The sequence below is a fragment of the Polyodon spathula genome, chromosome 3 (assembly GCF_017654505.1).
Source record: "Polyodon spathula isolate WHYD16114869_AA chromosome 3, ASM1765450v1, whole genome shotgun sequence".
Classification (NCBI taxonomy): domain Eukaryota; kingdom Metazoa; phylum Chordata; class Actinopteri; order Acipenseriformes; family Polyodontidae; genus Polyodon; species Polyodon spathula.
Window position 1 is genome coordinate 27114512 of NC_054536.1, and position 24048 is coordinate 27138559.

At 34.9% G+C, this 24048-nt stretch overlaps 1 protein-coding gene across 4 annotated transcripts in view; it reads right to left on the bottom strand.

The window, feature by feature from the left end:
* bbs9 (Bardet-Biedl syndrome 9) overlaps positions 1-24048 on the bottom strand; it is a 251413-nt gene that overhangs the window by 215860 nt on the left and 11505 nt on the right. For all 4 annotated transcript variants that reach the window (XM_041244853.1, XM_041244855.1, XM_041244854.1 and 1 more), the window contains exons 4-9: positions 23094-23158; positions 22018-22131; positions 15483-15657; positions 11707-11791; positions 9766-9946; positions 6591-6720 (exon numbers count right to left, since the gene is read on the bottom strand). In XM_041244853.1, the coding sequence (XP_041100787.1) occupies positions 6591-6720; positions 9766-9946; positions 11707-11791; positions 15483-15657; positions 22018-22131; positions 23094-23158 (750 nt within the window). The remainder of the gene's footprint in view (positions 1-6590; positions 6721-9765; positions 9947-11706; positions 11792-15482; positions 15658-22017; positions 22132-23093; positions 23159-24048) is intronic.

Sequence of the window (24048 nt, forward strand, 5' to 3'; positions counted from 1 at the left end):
AATGCATTGAGTGCAGTTGTTGTTTAAATAGAAAGTTAGTCACTGAACAGCGTACTGCAGCAAATCCCTAAAAATGAATGGGAGTTGTTTTTTTGTTTTTTTTAATGTTCTGCTAGCTCACGGGACAGAAAGACGCTTACTTGTCTACTGTCAAAGTGAGTTCCAGTATTGCACACAACTACATGTAGTCTGCTGCATGCTGAACACACCTTCAATTCTCAAAATACACTAGCAGCTCTTCTCCTACAGACAATAACAATACAACAACAAATTAAACCCACCAGTTTTGACAGAAATTCAGAATCGCTGCAAGCCCATGAATCAAGCAAAGTATGATACTATAAGGAGTAGGCTGCGCTGATGCTTATTTTTTTTTATTTTTTTTGCGTCCAGTATATAAAGCATACCGATTGTTCAGCAGGCAAATATTGTAAATAAATGCTGACTGTCTATTAAATGCCGGGTTTCTGCCATTGCCATTGAAGCTGAGGAAGATGAGGAGATGCTTGAGCGTAATGAACTTCGAATAAGTGACAGTGATGGAAGTGACTCTCAGGATTAATAAATAATTATAATAAAAATCTTAATTTAAGATAGGTCTACATGTAATGCATATTTGTTTAATGAAGTTATTATGTTATTAAAAGTCTTGATCATTTTATGAGTGCTGAAAGTAGGCCAGATACAAACCTCTTGGTGTATTTTAATGTGTTTTGTTGTATTAACAATGTACAAGTTTGAGATTAAAAAAATAACACATTTTTGATAACGATACCTATTACTTTTATTGTTTATTTTTAAACATTATAGAAGTTTGTATTATTATTATTATTATTATTATTATTATTATTATTATTATTATGCTGCAAGCATAGCCTACATGCTTGTGTTCTGATATATAGAGTCCCCTTTTTCTTTGTATTAGGGGACTTCAATGTCTGGGCCGACTCCCCTAATGATAAATTAGTCTCCCAGTTCATGGATAATATGCTTAGTCTAGACTATAATCAATCTGTTGATTGCCCAACTCATAGAGCCGGAATAACACTGGATTTAATCTTTTCAGCACAAATCCCGGTCTTTATTTTGGATATCATTCAGTTTGAGTTGTCGGATCATTTCCTGATTTCATTTAAGTTTAATATCAAAGCTTTTATCCATAGTCATTATGCTAATAGAGAAAACATTCTAATTAGACCTAAGAAATCATTAACTGCAGAGAACATGATACCATTTTTGCAGGAGGAACTAAGGGCTGTTGATTCCACAGTGCAGCTTGCCGAGTTAATTTAATTTGTATAACTCTTCACTTAATCAATGGTCTTGATTCAGTGGCTCCCAAAAAATGGATATGTCCCAAGCGTCTGCCCCCTAAACCCTGGTTCACACAAAACCTGATTATTTTTAGAAGACAAGTATGCTCGGCTGAGCACCACTGGCATAAAACAAATCTATTAGCTGACGAAATCGCTCTCAAATTGATCAGGAAACAATATCACCAAGCAATCTATAAGGCTAAGAAATCCTATCTAGGGACTAGGATTGAAACTTCTAGGAATCGACCTGGGGAATTATTCAGGGTTGTTGGTCCATTGTCCAACCCTCAATCCACCAAGCAGGTTCTCACTAACTCAGCAGTAACTTGTCATGCCTTTCTTTAATTTTTTAACAATAAAATACAAGATCTTACAATGTCCATTTCCAACACCTCGGCTCAAGCCCCCTCTAGTTTTCAGGAGAGAGCTTCAGTGTCTGAGCTCATAGCAAATCTTACTAAGATGAAACCAACTTTCTGTGACAGCGACCCATGTTCTTCAGTACTGGTCAAACAGAGCTGTTCCATTCATGGGCCTATTCTGCAAAAATTTCTCAGGGCTCCTTCCCTCAGAACTTGAAATGTGCATCCGCTTCCACATTGTTAAAGAATGCAAATCTTGCCAGAACGCATTTAATAATTATCAACCCATATCAAATCTTCCGTTTTTAGACAAACTCATTGAAAAAAATGCTGCTCAGCAGCTGCAACATTTGTCCTTCTGTGGACTCCTTGACACTAATCAGTCTGGATTCCAACCTTCCATAGTACTGAGACAGTTACCTTGTGTGTTGATGAATTACTTAGCGTTCTAGATAAAGGGGGTTTGGACATTTTAATCCTGTTAGATCTCTCAGCAGCCTTTAACACTATAGACCACAGTCTTTTATTGCTGAGGGTGGATCAGGATATGGCCATCTATGGGACCGCACTCGACTGGATCAGGTCGTTTCTGACTGATTGCTCCCAAAAAATAACAATGGGTCCCTATTCTTCTTCTGCCAAACCAGTCATGTGTGGAGTCCCACAGGGGTCCGTACTATCTCCCCTACTATTTAATAACTATGTTAAGCCACTGGGGGAACTGATCAGGGTACATTGATTTTCTTTCCACCAGTATGATGATGACATTCAGCTATATATTGAAGTTCGGCATGAGCAGGACATTAATACTCTGTCCACTTGTCTGTCTGACATTAATAGCTGGATATCAGGTAATCGGTTGAAACTTAACCTTGACGAAACAGAATACTTGTTGGTTGGATCAGAGGCTAAACTTGGCGATCTAAGGAATATGGCATCGTTGTTAACTGTCAATGGAACTTTTCCCTATTAGTGGATATGACTAAGAGTCTGAGTCTTGTCCTGCACAATTCTCAGACAAAACAAGTAGTAAAAACTTGTATGTTCCATCTATGGACAATCAAAAAGATCAAACCATTTCTCTCTGACAGAGACTATGCTAATGTTCTGAATGCCCTCGTAACATCTCGTTTCGACTATGGCAATGCCATGTACATTCAGGGCATTCAGAATGCCTCAGCTCGACTCTGGATTGGTCGATCCCATCATGACCCAACTTCAAAATTTCTACTAGAGTTACACTGGCTCCCAATTGAGCTTTGTGCACAATTCAAATTACTGTGATTAATTCACAAAGCACTTCATCAGCAACTTCCTCACTATCTGACTGAGAAACTGCAGGTTTATAATCCTATTAGGAGTCTGAGGTCCTCGCACACCACGTTTTAAACAAACATTTTGGAGCTTGTGCTTTTTCGGTTCTGGATCCACAGATTTGGAATGCTCTGCCTGTTGAACTCCGCCTTACTGCTGAAGTTCTCCCTTTCAGGACGAAACTAAAAACATTCTTATTTCACAAGTTTTGCTGATTCATTGTATAGATACTGTGTGCTGTTTTTTGTATATGTATGCTGTGTTGTTTTGTTTTTTTCCCCCAATGTATATTTATGTCTTGTACAGTGCTCTGAAACCACTTGTGTTCTGTTGAACTATATATATATATATATATATATATATATATATATATATATATATATATATATATATATATTTTTTTTTTTTTTTTTTTTTTTTTAAATACAACTTTAGTTTTAGATGTCCCGACAGAAAAATTTACACCTAATTTGGAATTAATTAATATTATAATAACAAAACTTACAATAGATCTAAGATCTATTCTAGATTAAGTATATTGTATTTTTACATACAAATTCGTATTCATTTTCCAACATTTTGCATAGGCTACCATATCCTTGTTAACTAGTGTACATAAAAAGACAGTAAGAATACTTTCGCTTTATACTTGAGGGTGTACAATACAATGTAATTCTGTTATAAAACAAAACTGTTACTTAGTTCCCACTGATACCCAACCTTTTAGCAAAGTTGCTGGAATGTCTAAATTGAGTTACAATGTTGCTGCAAGGTTGTGTGTTCGCGGCTTCTCAATATATCCCTAATCCCTAATATCAGTGCTGCTCTCAAATAATCGCCGGTCTCTAATACGCGCCGGGTCTGCTGGCAAAGACGTTTAATTGCAAAATAACTATTTCAGGCACTGTGCGTGCAGTGCGTGATTAGAACAAATTTAACCAATTCTACAATAAAAGACCCTGAGCTTTCCAAAAGCTTGTACAAGAGTCAACCTCTTAAAAAAAATAAGTCTCAGAGAGCACTATAGCAGTCTGGTAGGCAAAAAAAACTAACAAGAAACCTTTGAATCAAGTTTCAGATCATCGTGACAACCCAACTCAAGCAGTCACAGGTTTAAAAAAAAAAAAAGCAATTTTAAGGTACATTTTGAACAATTTTATTTACAGTTAAGGATAATAACAACAACATCAGTAATAAAACACATTTAAATTTGATGGGTGTAGCAATTGTATCAATTTAATATGAGATTAAAACCGAGATTAACTAAGATAATTTTTTATTTTTTAATCGCTTGACAACCCTACCAGAGAGAGAGAGAGAGAGAGAGGCATATTCATATATAAATAAAAAGTAGTGCCAGAAAAAAATATGTTACCATTGAGAACATAACGGAATCTTGAAAATGCACTTGTAGTCTTAAGGCTTCAATAAAGATTCCACAAAGCTGAACAATAAAACAGTGCTCTGCCAGGAAAAATATCTTGCAAAACCACTAAATTAATCTGAATCTAACAAGGTAGGATTTGTTATTGCAACCAACAAGAAACTCAATAGTACTACTTGGTGACATTTTGGCTATTTAATCTATTTTTACAAGTGCTCCCTCCCACCCTTTCTCATTCCAATGGCATGGTATGGTATCTGTTCTGGAAAACTGAACTAAAATCACAGTGATCTCAACCAACCATTTTTATGGACAGTGAATTTCCCAGCCAAGGTAGACTGCAGAAGAACATCCCTGTAAGTTTTCCCCCTTCAGAATTTTTAAACATGCTTGCATGGGTGGATTCTAGGAGAATACAGTACTGTGAAATGTTTAATAGTTTTTGCATTTTGTGGCCAAATAGCTGAACAGCATGTAACCTTATGTTAGCCTACAACTATAAAACCATACAGTAAGATGATTAGCATGAAAGGCACTCAAGCACATCTTAATATCAGCTGGAAAAAAAAAATTGATCATCCAGTTTACAGGACAAATGGGTTAAAGTTTAGAATCAGTCTAGCTTTTCAACAATTGCAAAATAACTATTTCAGGCACTGTGCGTGCATGCGTGATTAGAACAAATTTAACCAATTCTACAATAAAAGACCCTGAGCTTTCCAAAAGCTTGTACAAGAGTCAACCTCTTGTATAAGTCTCAGAGAGCACTATAGCAGTCTGGTAGGCAAAAAAAACTAACAAGAAACCTTTGAATCAAGTTTCAGATCATCGTGACTCCCAACTCAAGCAGTCACAGGTTTAAAAAAAAAAAAAGCACTTGCTCCATTAGCAGCAGTGAGAGTGTATGCAGATCTGATAAGAACCTGGAGACTTCAAATGAGAAAGGGTCCTTTTACCTAAAATCAAGCCATGAAATGATAAAGGGAGTTCTCTTTCAACTTGACATCACAAAACAACTGGGAAGGAAGCTTTTTACCAGTACAGAATAGAATGTACCGAAAAATGACAGGGGGCCTACCTGAAAGCAAAATAAAGCAGGAGCAGTAAACTCTACACACTCTGTCTTTAAGTTTGTCCTGCAATGGATGAACAGGCGACAATGCTATCAGATAATACATGCTGGAGCAGAAGGCTCAGTTTTGCAGCACTGTGTTGTCAGTTGTGTCTTGGCAGACAGGAATTCACCAGAGATTGAAGTTGCAGACTCCGTTCAATGGAAGAGATTTTAACTATAATAAAAACTTCACTTAGCTGTTGATGACAGATTTGCTATTTAAAGTGCAAGTAATATTGTGGCTAAATATAAACAAAGAAAGAGAACAACTGATCCATGAAGGACAAGAATGTCGAAATCTCCATCACACAATGTTCACTTCTCCAGCCATTAAGACTATCTGTTACATTATCAGATCAGAAAGATCTGAATGAAGAGTGTGTCCTTTGGGGGGTCTGATGGGGTCCAGTAAGGAACAGCTATCATATAAATGTTCTAGGAGGCCATCACTGGCCACCACCAAGACCAAACCATTAAGGCGCTTTAGCTGGTACAAAAATATGATTTTGTATGTTAATACAGGTACATCAAAGGAATTATATCTGGCAAGATAAATCTTACCTGTTCTGTACTTGTATTCTCTGGTCTTGCATACAGTTTTGAAAAAAAACACATACATGTACTGCATATCAGTCATTAGTTTTTATTTTATCTGATGCCATACAAGTTAAAGAAAGTTTTCAGTTTGCATGCTTTCGTTCCTGTTATTAACCAAATAGCTGCTTCCCCGAATGAGTGACATGCTTTGCAGCCAGTGAAATGCGTTGACCCTGAATACACATTGCTGCAGAGAAATGAACAGGGAAGTGCAAACGTAACACACCACCTGTTATTAAGACATGCAAAAAGAAATCTCTTTTTAATGTGGTATAGAACTAGTTAATGCTCATTCAAAACTGCACATTGCGAATGGATGTGCATGGCAGGTTTAGGGATTTATTTCAAGCCATTACCCCTTTAAACAGGAAGGCCAAAAAACATGTAAACATGGCATACAAAAGAACACTAAGAACTAAGAGAGGCAACTGCTGTACCTTTTAAAAAAAAAAATTAAAAAAATCAAGGATACCCGTGTAATTCCAGATATGCTCTCTACTCACTGGAAGTTGGCCACTCTGATGGCAACAGGAACATGTGGAAGCTGAGCAGCCCATTGTAGTGTCACATCCTGGTAAACCAGCAGCATGTTATTATGGTTCCCAATGAGACTGTTTGATGTTCCTTCACATACTGCAGCACAAAGAAAACCAGAGACAAAGAAAAAATCTAGTTGCAGAGCAAAAATCAGTACATTTATACATTTCTTTCAACAAGCCAATTGGAGGGAGATGAGGTGCTTTATTTGCATATCAGGACTTTTGTCTTGTGTCATGGTTTAGTGTTTGACATGTTCCTTAATTTAGGTTGTGTGGGAAAGTTTAAATGTTTACAGGAGGAATGTTTAAATATATTTAAATAAAATCTCAGAAGTGGATTGACTATTAGTTGTGGTGGTGATTGTATGGTTTGCTGTTCCAAGAACGGAATGATGTTCTGTCTTTGGGAAAACTAAAGTGACTTAATAAATCTAAAAGACAAATATTTCTAACATGATTATTAAATATACCGCAGCTAGTGGAAAGTACTACATACAGTACATACGATAATGTCCAAAGTAACCACACATTTACACTTAAAGTTCAGTTAAAATGTTGGAAGTTAAAAAAACGCCCACACAATTCCAGTAGAATGTCACTGCCTATACAGTGGCTGATATGTAATTAATTTAGAACAATCTGTAGATTTTATTTTTCACTTTGACATTATGGACTTTTTTTGTGTTGATCAGTGGCAAACAATCCTAATTAAATCCATTTTGATTCCATGTTGTAACACAATAAAATGTGAAAAAGGCCAAGGGGATGAATACTTTTGAGAGCCACTGTATTTATTGTCCATTGTTCTTGTAACAATTGTTCATGAAAAGTTTTATCAAATTTCACCAAGCAGTATCCCATTGATAAAAACTGTGTTAGACCTAAGCAGTGCCATGGTTTAGAGAATATAAAAAGTGGATGAGTGATTCTTAAGATATTGCTAAAAATATACAGGGTTTTAGAACACTGGTTTTAAATGTGTCATTATAACAGCCAGCAATCTGAGGTCCTCTCATTCAACATGCAAATGACAGGCAGTGACTGCTGTTCATCCCACTTGAGCAAACCTCTTCTGTTTAAACCTTCCCCACTCAGAATTAGAGCAATTATGCAATTCCCTCAGCTTTTACTCACTACTGATGGTCAAAAAATGAAAATATTTTTATATATCTGCCACACAGCTTCAGAGATGCAAACTCACCTTTATAAGCCTTGCTGGAGTTACATGCCAGAGAGACATGTATATCCAATTGGAGGAAATTTACTAACTGCTGCATAAATTGACTAAGTTCTGTTAATTATTTTGGTATATAATGTAGTTATTTAGAACAGTGTACATTAATTTCAAATGTAGTAATTTTTTTTTTTTAAACAAACAGAATGTACAGACAATTAGAAGGACTTGGTGACTATGCATAAGTACAGAGAATAATTTCCCATACAATTTGTGTTCAGATTCATTTCAGACCATTTATGGATAAAATAAAAAAAAATAATAAATTTAAAAAAATCACAAAACCATTTAATTGTTTGAAAAAATATATAATCACTGGATACAGCACAGGTAATGAAATGTAAACACTACAGGGACTCCTGTATCCTTAAGTAAATGTGTTTCTGCACCTTCAGGAATATTGCCTTTAATTTTTATTTAAAAAAAAAAAAAAAAAAAAAAAAACTTAAACTGATCTGTGAGAAATCTCAGGGTGTCCTTGGCTCACCGCGCACCAGCGACCCCTGTGGAGTGGCTGGGCGCCTGCAGGCTTGCCTGTAAGCTGCCCAGGGCTGCGGTGTCCTCCGACACTGTAGCTCTGGGCGGCTGCATGGTGAGTCTGCAGTGTGTAAAGAAACAGGAGGCTGACGGCACACGCTTCGGAGGACAGCGTGTGTTTGTCTTCCACTCCTTCCGAGTCAACGCAGGGGTGGTAGTGGTGGGTTGAGCCTAAAAATAATTGGACATTACTAAATTGGCGAACACTAAATAAAAAAGAAATAACTAATGTCATATTGTTTGCACCCTCCAGTTACCCTGTAGATGTACATACTATGAATCGCACAACTGAAACTGCAACTGTAAAACCAGGATTAGGTTAGGATTTGTATACACTAAAAAAGGAACATTAAGTGTTCTACATTTTTGATTAGACATTTCTTACATGTTAAATATCCTTTTATGGGTGTTGTGCATGATTCTCTTTTGTTATTTCCACAGCAAAATGCTTTAAAAAGACTCCAAGATTTTGGGCAAGCATATGAGTGTCGCACAGGCTACAGTACACAAAGCTTCACATACTGTACAGGCATCAGTACACATCACAACGCTAATATGTTTGCTCTTCTCACTTCCCCACAATAAGTCTTGATCAGAGTAGAGAAAAATATCTCCGACTACCAGTCTCTTTTGATCGCCAGACAGTCGCACATCTAAAGAGATTATCAACCACTCTCAGCAAACGATCACACAATTAAGGTATGAACCAGCCTGAAGGGGTAAGGAAGCAAACTATAACTGCAAGACAAATGGCAAGGTATGTGTAAACTACACTAAAAATGTCCTGCTTCACATATTTCTTGGCATATGATTTTGGTCCTTAGAAATTACATGTTGCATTCATTATGTTTAATGTGGGATAGCATAAACTGGACATTTATTAAACATTTCTCAAATCTGCAAATGCCTTATTAAAGTAATAAGTAAGTAATTAATCTGAAGAAAGAACAACTGACTGTTAACAAATTACTTATGTAATAAGTAAAAAACAAAAAAACAAAGCACGCAAATTAATGTACAATATGTGTTCTAATTCAAACATGATTCATCAATCTTAAATATCAACTAAAGTTTATATATATATATATATATATATATATATATCTATAATAATATCTATCTATATATATATATATATTTTTTTTTTTTTTTTTTTTTTTTAATGAAATAAACAGAGGTATGTTTGTATGTTTTGCAGTTCATCCTCGATGATGTGTTAATGGAATAAAAAAAAAAAAATTGTCCACATTTACTTTGTTTATTGTATGAGGTTTGAGTTTGAGTAAATTAAAAGCCATTTTGGAAATATCTGATCACTTCTGACAATGTAACTATATTTATGCAAGCATAATTAAACCCAACACATACCTGATGCATACGGTAAGAAGCAACTTGGATTGTATTCCAGCTTCTTCATGAAACACATCTGCCCGTTCTCTTTTATGCAGAAAAAGTTTCTCTCTCCCAGCACAAATACAGAGGCTGCCACCGGATTAGACAAAACATTTATATCCAGAGCTAGCTCTCCAATGGATAGCATCCAGTCTGCCTAAAAAAATGAATAATTAAAACAAAAGTATATACTTTGTGGTTCAGTTGATTAACCCATACCACACTGAGATAAACTAAAGCTGTTTTTAAGGGCATTTCGGTACTGTAACATTTTCTAAATAATCCCTGGTGCTGTAAAACGTTCTAATACATCTAGCTGTGCCATAGTAACAGCTATGAACTTAATAACTTCACTAACATGGGAAACCTTTTCACTTTGTGATAAAAATAAACAAACTACTAGACTAGATTTCTTTAGCTAGCAGACCAATAAACCTAAAGTGAAAGTAATAACTACAGGGATGCTGATTGAGCTCTCCACAAAAATATCAGGCGCTAACAATCAGGTGAGGGTCCTTGGTTTTGATTGGACTAATTTACCATTCAAAGTGAAACAAATGAAGAAATAGATGTTTGGATTTGTGATGATTGCTGCATTCTTAAATTGTGGAGAACAGCAATTCACACCAAGCCAAGCAATTTCACTTGGAATGGTAATTTTTATTGGGAGATATATTATAGTATATATATATATTATATATACTATATATATATATATTAGATATATATATATATGATATTATATATATATTATAATATATGTATTTATTTATTTTTTAAATCATAAGTTCTAGATAGATCTGTATAACAATTTACAGTTTTGCAGTTGGTCTTTCTAGCAGTATACGTTTGCCTGCATTCAGACAGCTTCCTTTAAGGGTTGGTAAAACACTCAAACTGTGTCATGTAATGGTAGCTTGTAGACCCTTAGGCTGATCTCTTTTTGATCTTGCTCTTTTTACTCAAGTCAGTAATGTACCAGTACATCAAACAACTGTGCTTCACCAATGTACCAGGATCTGTATGAGTGTATGCAGACATGCACTGATAAGAATAAGGATTTCTGTGAAACATTGATTTGTATATGGTGGTGTGTTTTTGAACAGTCACTTGCAAAGTAAAACCTGTCCAATTCAGCGTCGCTTGTGATCAGAAAATTGCATATGATTAGACAGTGTGCTGGATTACAGCGTTGCTGTCATTTAATACTGAACCTAAAAGGTAAAATGACAACATTATTTGAATGCTTTAAAAAACTTGATTACTGTACATACACCAATACCTCAGCAAACTTTAAAAAAACAATGCCAGCTAAATCTTGACCTGTCATTAGCAGGAGGCTGTTTAAATTATTCCCACAAAAAGGCTTTTTTTGTATTGATTTCAGTAAACCTTCACCTTTTTTTGTAAGGTCAAATGGACATTTAGTCATTTTTATTTGCTGTTCAACAACATCACAATTCATAATGTCGTATGCGGGAAATGTGAGTATATACGCAAAGTCTTACTTTTGTCTTTGTTGTGTTTTTTTATACTGCTGTAGTTGTAAACTTAGACAAAAAAAATGACCCGGTGCCAGACTGCACAGTCAAAGTTACACTAATTTTAGGTAGCAAACTTAATCATGCTGGACTCCTGAATAGACCAATTCCACATTGTAGGGGACCCAAAAAGCATGCCGAGTTATACAGAATGCCAGTTTGATTAGACAGGCTTTACTGTATTCTTCTAGGACAGATGTGCCTTTCAGCTAGATGTGCAACAGGTAACCAGGAGGTAATTATTTTGTTAAACTACTCTTTCAAGATCCTCTTGCTGGTACAAGCTTTGTTCCTAGGTGTTTCAAAAATGAGACCATAATTTAAGCCATCTGAACCCCATGGTGGTGCCCAAGAACAGTACTATTGCAATACTCACTGCCAGTTTTTTTCCAGAGACTAGCTTTTGGTGTTCTGATTCCTGTCTCGTATCAGCATCTGTGGCAACAGCGAGAGTTTGGTACCTGATATTAATCCAAAAAAAAAAAAAAAAGAAATACATAAAACATCCAAAAACATTAGTTTGTAAACTTCATATTTTAGTCATCTTTCAACCTTAACACTGCCATATAAAAATGTTTGATAAATATGTTATTAGATACATATGTTACATGTTAAAATAGATAGATTTATTTTGCATATCCATGTTTGCTTTATCTTAGTAACAGTCAAGGAATTATCAACTTTCACCAAATCACAAGTCAGTTTCACAGATCCAACACCAAGAAGCACTGAATGACGTGGTGATATTTATGTCCTTCAGTTGTCCTACCCATCACCATAAGACAAGATACTGACTGTTGGAACTTGATCAAGCTCTTGAGAGACAGATATTGTTGTATATCTTTTTTTCAGGGAAGAATAGATGAAGACTTGATTTCTGGCTTGCTGTTGGCAATTTCAGGTGCTGAATTTGTTTTTTCATGAATAATGCTGAACTGGCAGAATTTACTAAAACCAAGCTTTTTGAAGTTTTATACATGTACAGAATGCCAGCATAGTTGTCAATGAGTGCCAATAGTAATATATATTTAGGAACTTGCTTGAGACCATCAATAACAGCCTTCAGGCACACATTAATGATCTGTGCAGAAATCAATCTTGAGGTTTTATATTTCCATGTAATAAAAATATTGAAATTTAACTGTATACAGGGTTCTCAGTACAACCTTGCACATCTATTTTAGTATTCAGTCCCCATTATTACTGTAACAAAAGACATTGTTACACCTCACAGACTGTCTGCTTCACAGTCAATGTATCTTGAAAGAAGTAGTGCCTACTTTCAATATCAAGGTTAACCATAAACTGAAAACACTTAAAGGTTTTGCATAATAAACACCTCATATCCTAGAGATCTGTGGAGAAGGCTCTTAAGTCCTACATGTGATTCAAATTAAATGTTACCCATTATTACTTAAGTGATGAGTTAAAACTCAGAATAATAAACTGCTGTAAAACACAAGCATTGTACTGTGGAAATGTCATTAGAAAGTCAAAAATTTCACTTATCGCTTTCCTAACCAGGCTCAGCTGTAGCAATAGCAGAAGATATACAGATATCAGCAGTTGCATTACACAGTATCCAGAGTCACTGCTTTTACCAATTTTAATTTCTTATTTAAACATGTAAAATACTATGGATGTGGTTCTTGGCATAAAACTGTAAACGTCAAAAACCATGTCTTTAAAAAAATATACGGTAAAAAAAATTGATCTAAAGAAACTGATCATTCTGCAGTAAGTATTAAGGTAATAACACTGGACATAATAACCTCTTCGCTTGCTCCAAGCACCAGTTTTACACATTTTGAAAATAAAGACCTAGTGAACTTCTTAAATAACCAAAAATCAACTCCTTAATCAACATCTGACATGCATGAAGGATTACAGCTGTGGCCAAAAGTTTAGAATCACCCTATAGCAGTGGTTCCTAACCTTTTTCAACCTTGGTGTTTGGATTTTCCCCATGGACCACTTGCCATGCATTTTTTTACAACAGCATTTTTAACAAAGCTGTATGTGCATATGTGTAAGTACATGTAGAAAGTAAGTAAGTAAGCCGTAGCCAGCTATAAAGGCATGGGCCTTGGTTAAAATCATACTAATAATTATTACTTTTTACATGTTGCTGTGCCACAAATAAAAACACATTTTATCCCTCGTTGTGTGTACATTAATTCCCAAGTCCCGCTGATATTACTGGGCTCTTCAAAATATTTACTGTCATTCCAGACTACAACGACACAACTGTCTTTTTATTAAAAACTGAAACGAACTGATTAACTAAGACTGCTATCTACTCCAGCGAATAATATTAATGTGCAGAATGAAGGCGGTGGAATAAAATGAAATGCTCTGCATTTTAAGTAGTGCTCTTACAATGCAAACACATAATTGATCATCGCAATTATACATTCTATTTATAGGGTTGCGGTTAGCAAGGAGCCTTGCAGCTCACCAATCACATTACTAGAAGTGCCTCTGTGATTTTTCATGGCTGGCTACGGCCACTCACTGAGTCGCCATCTTCGCTCGATGTACATATAAAAAACTAAATTAAACAATTTAAAAAATGTACAAATGATTGGAGAGTGTACAACAAGTTACATTCCACTTCTGGTGGACGGTGATGTGTAAATTAAACTGGACCGGTGGCACACAGTCGATAGGATTTAAAGCATTTTGGCTGAATATCATGCTGTCAGAACAGACTGCACAAATTATTTCCAGAAGTATTGTTAAGAGAATTTCCTTTTGGCATAATTGTCAAGGAAATTCATGGATAAATTAATTTTAATATAAGCATTTTCCAGATATTTAATTCAGACTCGTGTCTGTGTGTCATGCTGTGGAAATTGGGTTGTTACTTCAAAGCTGATTAGATAAGGCACAAGCCACAAACTGTGTTAACTCTTTGAAGCTCGCCTTCCAAAATGTTATCTGATTGTCTCCTAAGATGTCATAAAACTTGCCAAGTGACAATGCAGTTGTTCCATTATTGTGTTAAGTTAGTTCAAATGCTTTAAGAATCATTTTTAATTACATAACTTGTAGACATAAGTTTAATAGTTATTTTAAATAAGTTTCCCAATAAATCTGAAGTGTCTATTGTGTTTTAAATGAATATTATAAACTAATAACTATTTTTACCCTTTGATTGTATTACGACGTGTTTTATGTTTGTAATCGTAATTTTGTATAGAGAATGAAACTGAAATTTGTATGCTTCTCCAGTGAATGTAACTAAAGTTATATTGAATAGGAGGTTTAAATGATAAATGTAAAAGCCTTTGATAACGAAATAAACAGATACATTCCATTTCTAACACACCCTTTTTGTGTGACATGCAACTGTCTATCAAATACTGTGAACCAATGGAAGGACCGACAAGGATTTGTTTACAGTATAAGGGAACACCCATACATCTTGTTATTTAAACTCAAAACAAGGATTTTCACTCTCTTCTCTCTGGACACTGGACTCGCCACGTGATTCGTTTAGGACTACGGGGGGGCGGGAGAAATTTGCCAGGGGGGAGAAATTTGCCATGACGCAGTCGCACAAAAAAAATAAACAAGCAGGCAGTGAAATTAAATTCCTCCCCCATCCTATGATATACGTTAACAGGCTGTACTGAAAGTTATGGTGACCCATAACGAAGTGCAGTTTTTAAAGCGTTTACCTGATCATAGGCCCAAAATGACACTTCAGTATGATCTTGTTTACTGTTTTTGTTGTGTTGCTTAGAACTGTGTAACTGAATTTTGGGAGTTGTTTGCGGACCACCTGGACTTTACTCAGGGACCACAGTTTGGGAACAACTGCCCTAATGAATTAACAAATGTTGCTTCATAGAGTCGAATGACTGCAGAATAATGTTATGTTAACATATTGAATTGCATACTGCTTTGTAGTCTTCCCATATACGTAACAAAAAACTGACAAACTGAAAAATGAGACATCTAACAAAGACACTGTACTACTATTATGGCTTCCGGTAGACTTTTGCAATATCATTTTGTAATTTCGTCAATTGCATGATGTTGAATAAAATAACTTGAATTATGTCAATCCCAAACTTTTGGCCATAGCTGTAGCTGCTGTAAGTATGCTGACATTTTTTATTTTCATTTAGCTTTTGTAATACTAACTTGTAGCTCTCAATGTATCGACTGGAAGAAACAGTGATGAAAGTGTCTGTGCGGGCGATGTAGCACAGTGGACCAGGCAGAAGGAAACCTGGTAGAAACCTGCCGAATGCATAGCTCTCCTGTTCAAAGAACACCAGCATACCATCCATGGACTGAATGCAAATAAAGTCACGACCTAAAATAATAAAAATACATGTCAGTAACATACTCACAATGACACATATACACCCACTCGCTACCGGAAATACAAAATGTAAAAACATCATGAAAAATCATGTACATCTACTATACATACAAGTGATTTTAAATCACATTTGAGAAATCAACCAAATATAGAGATGTTATCTCATACAACACAATTCTAAAGTTAACACTTTTTTATGTTTCTGTGGCAGGGTTGAATAGAGCCCTAAACATAATTAGGGGGGCAGGGCAAAGCCCTGCTTGTAAATGTATTTTATTGTGTTTATATAGCATGGGTGAATGTGAATGCAAATACTGTATTGTTTTGGTTTTAGAACATGTGATTTGAAGGTGGTGATTTGTTGTTATTGTTGTATGTATTATTTGGGATTATTTACGGGGGAAATATTGTTGTATAGTTTAAGTGTGGTCTGGCAGAGGTGGTGTTATCAACTCGTCTCAGACAGCTCATGAGACTTGGTGGTCAGCAGTTAGTAATTATTGACAAAGTAACTGTCGACCACGCAGATATAAAAACCCCATGCAGAATGTTACCATCTCTAGATTGACTAATTTATTGCTAATCTGGAGAGGGTCACAGGTATAAAAACCTGCAGCATTTGCTGATCAGTGGTGGTGTTCAAGGAGGCGGAACATGCACATGTCAGAAAACGAAAAGAAAAAGAAAATAATTGCTACTCGTGCTGGGCAAAACAGCACGGAATTTGTTTTTTGTTTAAACTTTTATTTTTGCTCTGTGAGCGTTGTTTTTGTCTACCTTTTTTTATTATTGTTTTGAATAAAAACGTCACACCAGAGTATTCACTCGTAGTGCCTGCATCTGTGACAACTTCCTGGTCTGGGACGTCACTACTAAAGCCAAACTGTCAGTTTCACAGTAATTCTTTCACAGCATAGGGAGTCTTATTAAAACAGACAAAATTTTGTACCGATTATGAAGCCAGAACCATGAATCAAATTTATTGCCTAAACTGTTCACTACGTCACCTGCAAATGACAGTTAAAAAAAAAAAATTAAAAATGAATTAAGAGGTCTCTAAACTGCTCATATTATTATTGGTAGCCAGTGCTACTTCCAGCAGATCTCAGTTGTTAATAAAGAATTGTTTGGTACTGCCTTTAGTTAAAGTAGACAGTTGTAAGATGTTGCGTCCTAAATGGGATTGTGACTACTGAAGTCTTGTGAACACATGGTACTGCTTTCAAACTTGTTGCTTTTTAGCATGAGAAGTTGATTTACCCACCCTTTTAAGCCATACAATTTTTTGGCCATACACTTCCTAAAGGAATGAGGAATGTACGTGATATGTGCACTAAGTTGCATTCTTACAACAATAAGAGAGAATTTGAAGCTTCTAAACTGCATGCAAACTAAGTCAATGTAAGCGTTTGTTGCCATAGTCTGGGGGCATCTCTTCATTTGGAAGGTAAATTCAATACCCATGCATATCCGAGTACTGTTTTAATTCATTGCGCCTTCAAGATCTGGAAAGAGGCTGTCTGAAGAGTTTTTGAAGAAGTAGAAAAGAAATACTAGAGCTCAGAGACTTTTACATGATGCCAACCAGTCCTCTAAAAGGGTTCAATTGTTTGGTTTGCCTGATAATGGTAATTGTGTGTGTGTGTGTGGGGGGGGGGGGGGTCTAATGGCTTCCTTATGCAAAACCTGATCTCCACTTTAACACCTAAAAACACCAACAAACCAGCTCCCAAATGAGTGATCATTTTAGAATAACAACTTTTACAGAGCTTCTTTAAACTGAACCATTTGCTGTTTCCAACTAGCTGGCTAGAATAATGGCTCCTTTTCAAAACCAGAGTTTATTGCACATGAAATTAGAAGCAGAATTTATATAACAGTTTTGACTCACATCGAAGCAGGATTAGGCTTTGTTTAAATCTGATTATACAGTACAAAGTTTTAAACTGTAAAAAAAAAATAAGAATAAAAAAATGTAAATACTCAAGGATTTAACCAAATCGACCTCATAGCAGTTTATAAGCACACAAAAGATCTGCAGCAATTTGAGTAATTATAATTTTATTTTGTGTACAGCAGTGCCTTTTAAACACAGTAAAACATTTTTTTTATTTAATTCCAGCTTTTGAATTTTGCTTCCAGAACTGTGAAAAAGTGGCAAGCAGGTCTGCATTAAACTTGGTAAACTTTTCAAAATACCCCAATATTGTTTATATTTTGTTGGCAGTGAACATAGGCTAAACAGACAGGAGATGCAAACATTTACAAGCATTTGTGTATTTGAACGCAGGTTTCAAAGGGGGTGTGGGATTGAGTTCATTACAGCGTACATATGAACACACAGGTCTGATCAAGGTTAGGTCATCTTTAAACTAGCAAGATATACAGAAGTACCAAAATAAACTTAGTATCAATGAGATATGGATTGAGGTTGGCACCACCACTATGTGATAATTTTTTTTTTAATATTCTTTATGGCGTTCATTGAAATAAGTTGTATGTGCTAGTTTGCACATGCGTGTATTGGTCTGTCGTACATTTTTTTATTTGAAAAGTTATTAAAATATTTTCAGTGCTTGACCTAAAGAGACAGGATATGTTTGCTGCTTTGCAACCCTCTTTACCGATTTCTTCTTTCATACTTACGCTTTAAAACAAGGCAGTTTTAAACAAGAAATATCCACTTCAAAAAGTCAAGACAGCTATTTTTACTCTATTACATGTATAAATCTAACTTTCTTTATATCAGATGGGATCGCTAAATGCAACATATAGCTTTAGCAGCTCATGCCTCATGGGAAAATGTCAAACTGCCAGCAGTTGGTACTGTCTGCTATCAGCCCAGCTGCATTTCTCCAGTTTAACATGACAAAAAATAAATTTAGTCTAAACACACTCTTAAACATCAGTTTCATTAAACAAGTTAATGCGATATCTGAAATGTGAGCCAAGTGGCAAAGTTTCACTGTAGCAGCAGTCGTTAAACAAGTCACTTTGGCTGAAATAAAAAAAATACAAATCTCAGTTACTTACTTCCTGCTGTTTCTACAGAGCGTTGCCATTACAACTGCTCTTTTCATATTTGCAAATGTTGTAATAAGAGATATATTCGTTGAGCAGATTATGTGTCTACATGAATGGATTTTGGGTGCAATTATTTCAATGAAAATTTCAGCCTGAACTGATATATGGACAATCCCCCAAAAACACCTGACTACTTTATCAGGTTTTGAGTTACACATAAGCGATAACTATAAGGTGCGATGAGTGTATAATCGTCTTCCTTGACTAAATCACGGTAGACTAATACACTTTATGTGACATTCACTGTAACCACTTTGGTATTTCTTTTTTTATGATCTGGGATTTTAATAAAAAAGCCAGATATGTGTTGCTTTTTCTCTGGGTCTGACTTGAGTTGTTGGTTTTGTAACACTCGCAATACTGTGAAGCAAACTACACATGAAGTGCTTTTGGTGAATTTAGTGTTCACAAACGCTGAGAACAATCACTGATTAGAGCCAGGCACTGTGCTGAATTGTGTGGTGTAGTTTTGTGATGTGGACTAATGGACTAAGTTGAGACCACAAAACTATTTTCACTCTTGACCTATACCAGATTCAGACCTGAGTCTCCAGAGGGGAAAGGCAATATTAGGCTAGAGAATTTTAAATCAAAAGAAGGCTCGTGATTACATTACAATGTTAACATAATATGGTAATTTAGCAAATGTTGACATAATGAACAAAGACTAAGTATTTTTGCAGCTTAAGACAGTATTTAAGGCTTTGCATTAAATTTGGCTGAAAACCTATATTTCCCTGTTGCCTTTAAATCATGTTGCCTAGGTATGAATCACATCACGCATAAACAGAGGATCATTGTTCAAGAGTATAAAGTCTAATTAAAATGAAATGTTTGTCAATAATGCTTTAAAATGTACAAGCATGATTTGCTTTATTGCAAAATGTTCATTACAGACTACAATCAAATCACAGGAAAAAAAGAAAATCTTCAAACAAAAACAAGGTTAAACAAGAGGTAGAACAATGAATAGGAACATACATTTTATTTAATTCCAAGTGTTGTTTAGGTTATGCTCCTACTGCCATCTAGTGGATGCCTATTTCTTTTAAATCAGATTTCCTGGATTGAGCACTAAATAATGAATCTGTTTGCAATTGTATTTAAAGGCATCTCTGTAAATAAAAATTCAGTAAATAAAATAACATCCATGACATCGCAAACAGTCAAATAAGAAAACAGCTACTCGAAAGAAACTACTTTTTTCATTTTTTTATTAATTTTCCAAATCATGGCCATGAATAAGCGCCTAGTTCACAACTTCTTCATATATACATTACTTAACTGAGTTTTTGGTATCAGTCATATTTTTAGAGTAACTAGCCATTGATCAGAGGTTTATTCTCATCTGGCTGCCAGTAAATCATTCTTTAAAAGAGGAACACCAGTTAATGAAGAGGAATAATACAGGAAAAGTAAGCAATAGGCTGAATTCTTAAGCTTTTAAATTGTTTCTCCAACCCGAAGTAGTTTCACTATCCCATTCACAGGCCCCCTTTATTGTTACTTTTGAAATGTGTTTTTTGTATTCGTCACTCATTCTCTATAGTGTTATACACCATCAGAGATCTTTAAAAACCCTTACGTACCAAGCACCACACATGATTAACATGGCTTTAAACATCCTATCGTATTTCTTTATACATTTACTGTATAAATTTGTATATCTTTTTTTTTTTTTTTAAATAAATAAATAAATATAGTCTGCCCAGTATGGCTCATAAATCTGATTTTAATTTCAAGTTTCACAATTTCTGGAATCAATTTAGCTTCTTTAGCATATAATGTTTGCCAGTGCCAGCGATGCTTTGTGGGCAGCTAGGCTCCAAGAAAAGCAATGACTTTAGTTTCCTAAACTTCTTTCATCAGGAAAACAGGAAAAAACATCCAAGATCAACATTTTGTTTCTGTCAGTTACTCAAGCAGAGCAATACAAAAAATAAAAGCTTTTTTGTTCAAATAATCTGAACCAGTAGGCTGGGAATCAAGTGCTAAATCAAGTCCAGCCTTACAAAAGTATTGATCTGAATGTAAAACACCCTCCTATTCCCAAAACAATAATGATTTGAAAAAAAACACACATTGATTTTTTTGGCCAGCTATACAAACATTAACTTACCTCTTTCAACAATGTGTGTGTATATATTATACACACACACATATATTAGGCACACACCTTAATGTAAGAAATACCAGACAAATAACATTATATACAGGGTGCTGCATTAACGTACAAGGTGATGACTCTCTTGCAGACGTTATACTAGCAAGGGAAACTACTGTCGTCAAGAACACTCGATTTGTTGTATATTTGTTATTATATGACAAGTGCTTTGGTCTTTATGTATTTTAAGATCCAGTTTTTTATTTTTAAAAAGTCAGCTGACTAACAAAAAATAGTTACTCTGCTCTGCGACAGGCTGCTGTTGCTATGCTGTCAATGGACTCTTCAAGGGTTTGTTTATTCAAACTGTACAGTGTGGAATCCCAATGAAAGTGAATTATCATAAAATATTTATTCCCATTTGTATCTATTTTTCAATATACTGAAACTATTCGATTAGTGATGAACATGTAACTTTAATTTAAAACTCTAGGAAGGCTGTTGATGGAGTTATTCCAAAATCCAACAATTTCCAAACCCTGTAGGTTTGCACATGTTCATTGTCTTATATTTTTGGAACCTGTGGTGTATTGCACTGCCAATTTTTAAGGAAAGGGATGAGGACTAAGGAAAGGAGGATAGTAAACAGATCGCACCATCCTAGAATTTTTTTTTCAAAATGTGTCATTATTAGTTTCAATCAAATGCAGTATTATCAATGTAAAAGTCTCCAAGCTTATCAGAACAATCTCACTGCATAGCATCTTACTGCACTGCTTACCGTGTCAGCTGATTCCCAAATGTCATTGCTTAGTTACATAATGCTTAGTGCTTAATGCTTAGTGATTGGATTTGAACATGATTATACTTGCCATGTAAACTACAAATGTTAAGTGCAATTCACTTTCCTTTTTTAGTCCAGTCCCTCTGAAGTCATATATAAATTTGCTGCCTAAAAGTTGGATCATAGACATAAAGTGGTATAACAGCATTATAGTACATAATTTTGTTCATGAACTATTACCCTGGCCTTTAGACATGTAAGTGACACATGATAATTCAATCAGCAACAATATATAACCTGACCTCTTCAAGAAGAAGAAAAAACAAAACATTGCTTTCACAAAATGAAAACAAAATGGTCTCTTTGGTGTTTGATTTACCTTTGACTCCGCCAAAAGGGCCATAGGCCATGTTGCATGCCGTTCTCTGAAGATTGTGCTCATATATTAGTCTTAGCTGGTATTGATTTCCGTGATCTACAGTGCCAGTGGTTCCTGTAACAGAATATCATAATGGAAAAAAGTTAATAATCATTATGTTTACCCCTCAATGGGAGTTTTTTCCAGCCTACCCTTTCTGCCTCTCCATCTTACTGTAGCATGCCTTTGCAGTATTTAATAAATTAGTAATATATATATATATATATATATATATATATTATATATATAATATATATATATACATATGTGTGTGTGTGTATATATATATATATATATATATATATATATATATATATATATATATATATATATAGATTGATTGATTGATTGATTGTTTTCCCTTCATGATTAATACCAAAAATGTTATGACAGTCATGGCAGTTCCCTGATAAAAGTTCACCATAACTCCCTATGCTTTGTAAAGATTACCTTTGCTTTACCATGTGTTCACTATCCTTTATTTCACTTTCCCCAAGCTTTTACACTGATAAACACTACACAATTGCATTTTTAGAATTTACTATGTTATATGAACATCACTATTGACAAATTATGGGCAATTAAAAACCAAAAAAATAATTAATTAGCGCAATTCTTTCAATGTATTCAGAGGCTAAAATGGTCATGCTCATATCTGTAACTAACAAGAGTTTATAAAGACTGTATCGAACAGATATCATTCAAATGAAGCTATCAATGCATTTTTTTAAAAAAACAAGGGCAAGATTTTTTAGGGTCTTTACAACCATTGCTTGTAAAAAACATTTTGCTTCTTTCTAGGCTTCACAAAATATATATTTTTATGTATTTAACATTTACAGTATTTCACAAATATTAAACCACAGAAGGTTTAAAAAATATATTCAAGTCTCTGAATACTGAGGCTGGTTTGTGACATTATAGTGTCAATATTGCATTCTCTTAAATAGGAATTCAGATTCAATGGACAGCATTATCATAAATCGGTCACAAAAATCATAGACTGGTCTGAGAATAAGAAATATTTCTGATTTTACCAGAGACTGTATACACAGACAGCTTTCTGGGCTGCAAAACGGCCAAGTGGAGATTTTCTGTACCACTAAAAGGAAACAAAGTATGGATTAGCAAACAAAAAAAAAAATCTATATCTCTGCCTATAAATGTATCGATAATCCTTTATTTTTAAATCCTGCATAACTGAGTAGCATGTAGGTTCAGAGTTACAAAAAAATAGCATGAAATTGCTCACAAGGACCACTAAATAGCTCAGCTAACCACAAAAAAAAAATCTAACCCTAACTTCCAGATTTTAACAACTTTCTAGAATCTTAAATCAGATAAGAAACAAATTATTTCATGACAAGTAAAACAATGCATTGATAATATAAAAGGGGGGGGGGAAATTATTTCACTCAATAACTAACTTTGCAAGACCTTGAAAACATCTATTTATAAAGGTGCACATACCTAATAAATCTCTTGAACTGCTTATGATAATGTGATTATAAATACTTAGACTGAATCAGCATACTTTACACATGATTCGGTTATATCTGATTTGCTAGTATAATACTTCCAGGGTTAAATCAGGTCTTAAATGAACATCAGTTCTCTTAAGATGGTGGAAGCTTACCATAGTATACCAGTTTACGATCATTTCACAGCCATATTTAAGTGCAACTCATTGCTCAGTGACCTAACCAAGCATATGAGTTTGTAACCTACTGTTTACACCCTAATGAGAATATATTACAGCTTTCCTTATGCAACTGTCAAGGATTTTTTCTCACAAACTGGGTGGAACAATGAGTTTAAACTGGTACTTGAAACAACTTACACCTGTTTGGCATCACAACATGCATAAAAAGTGTATGCTTGCATTATAGAGGTCAGAATAAAGCTACAAAACATGTGCCATCTTAGCCCTCAGCTCTGCTGTCTGACTGAAACTGACTTGCAACTGGGAGATGCAGCTTTTAATATAGAATA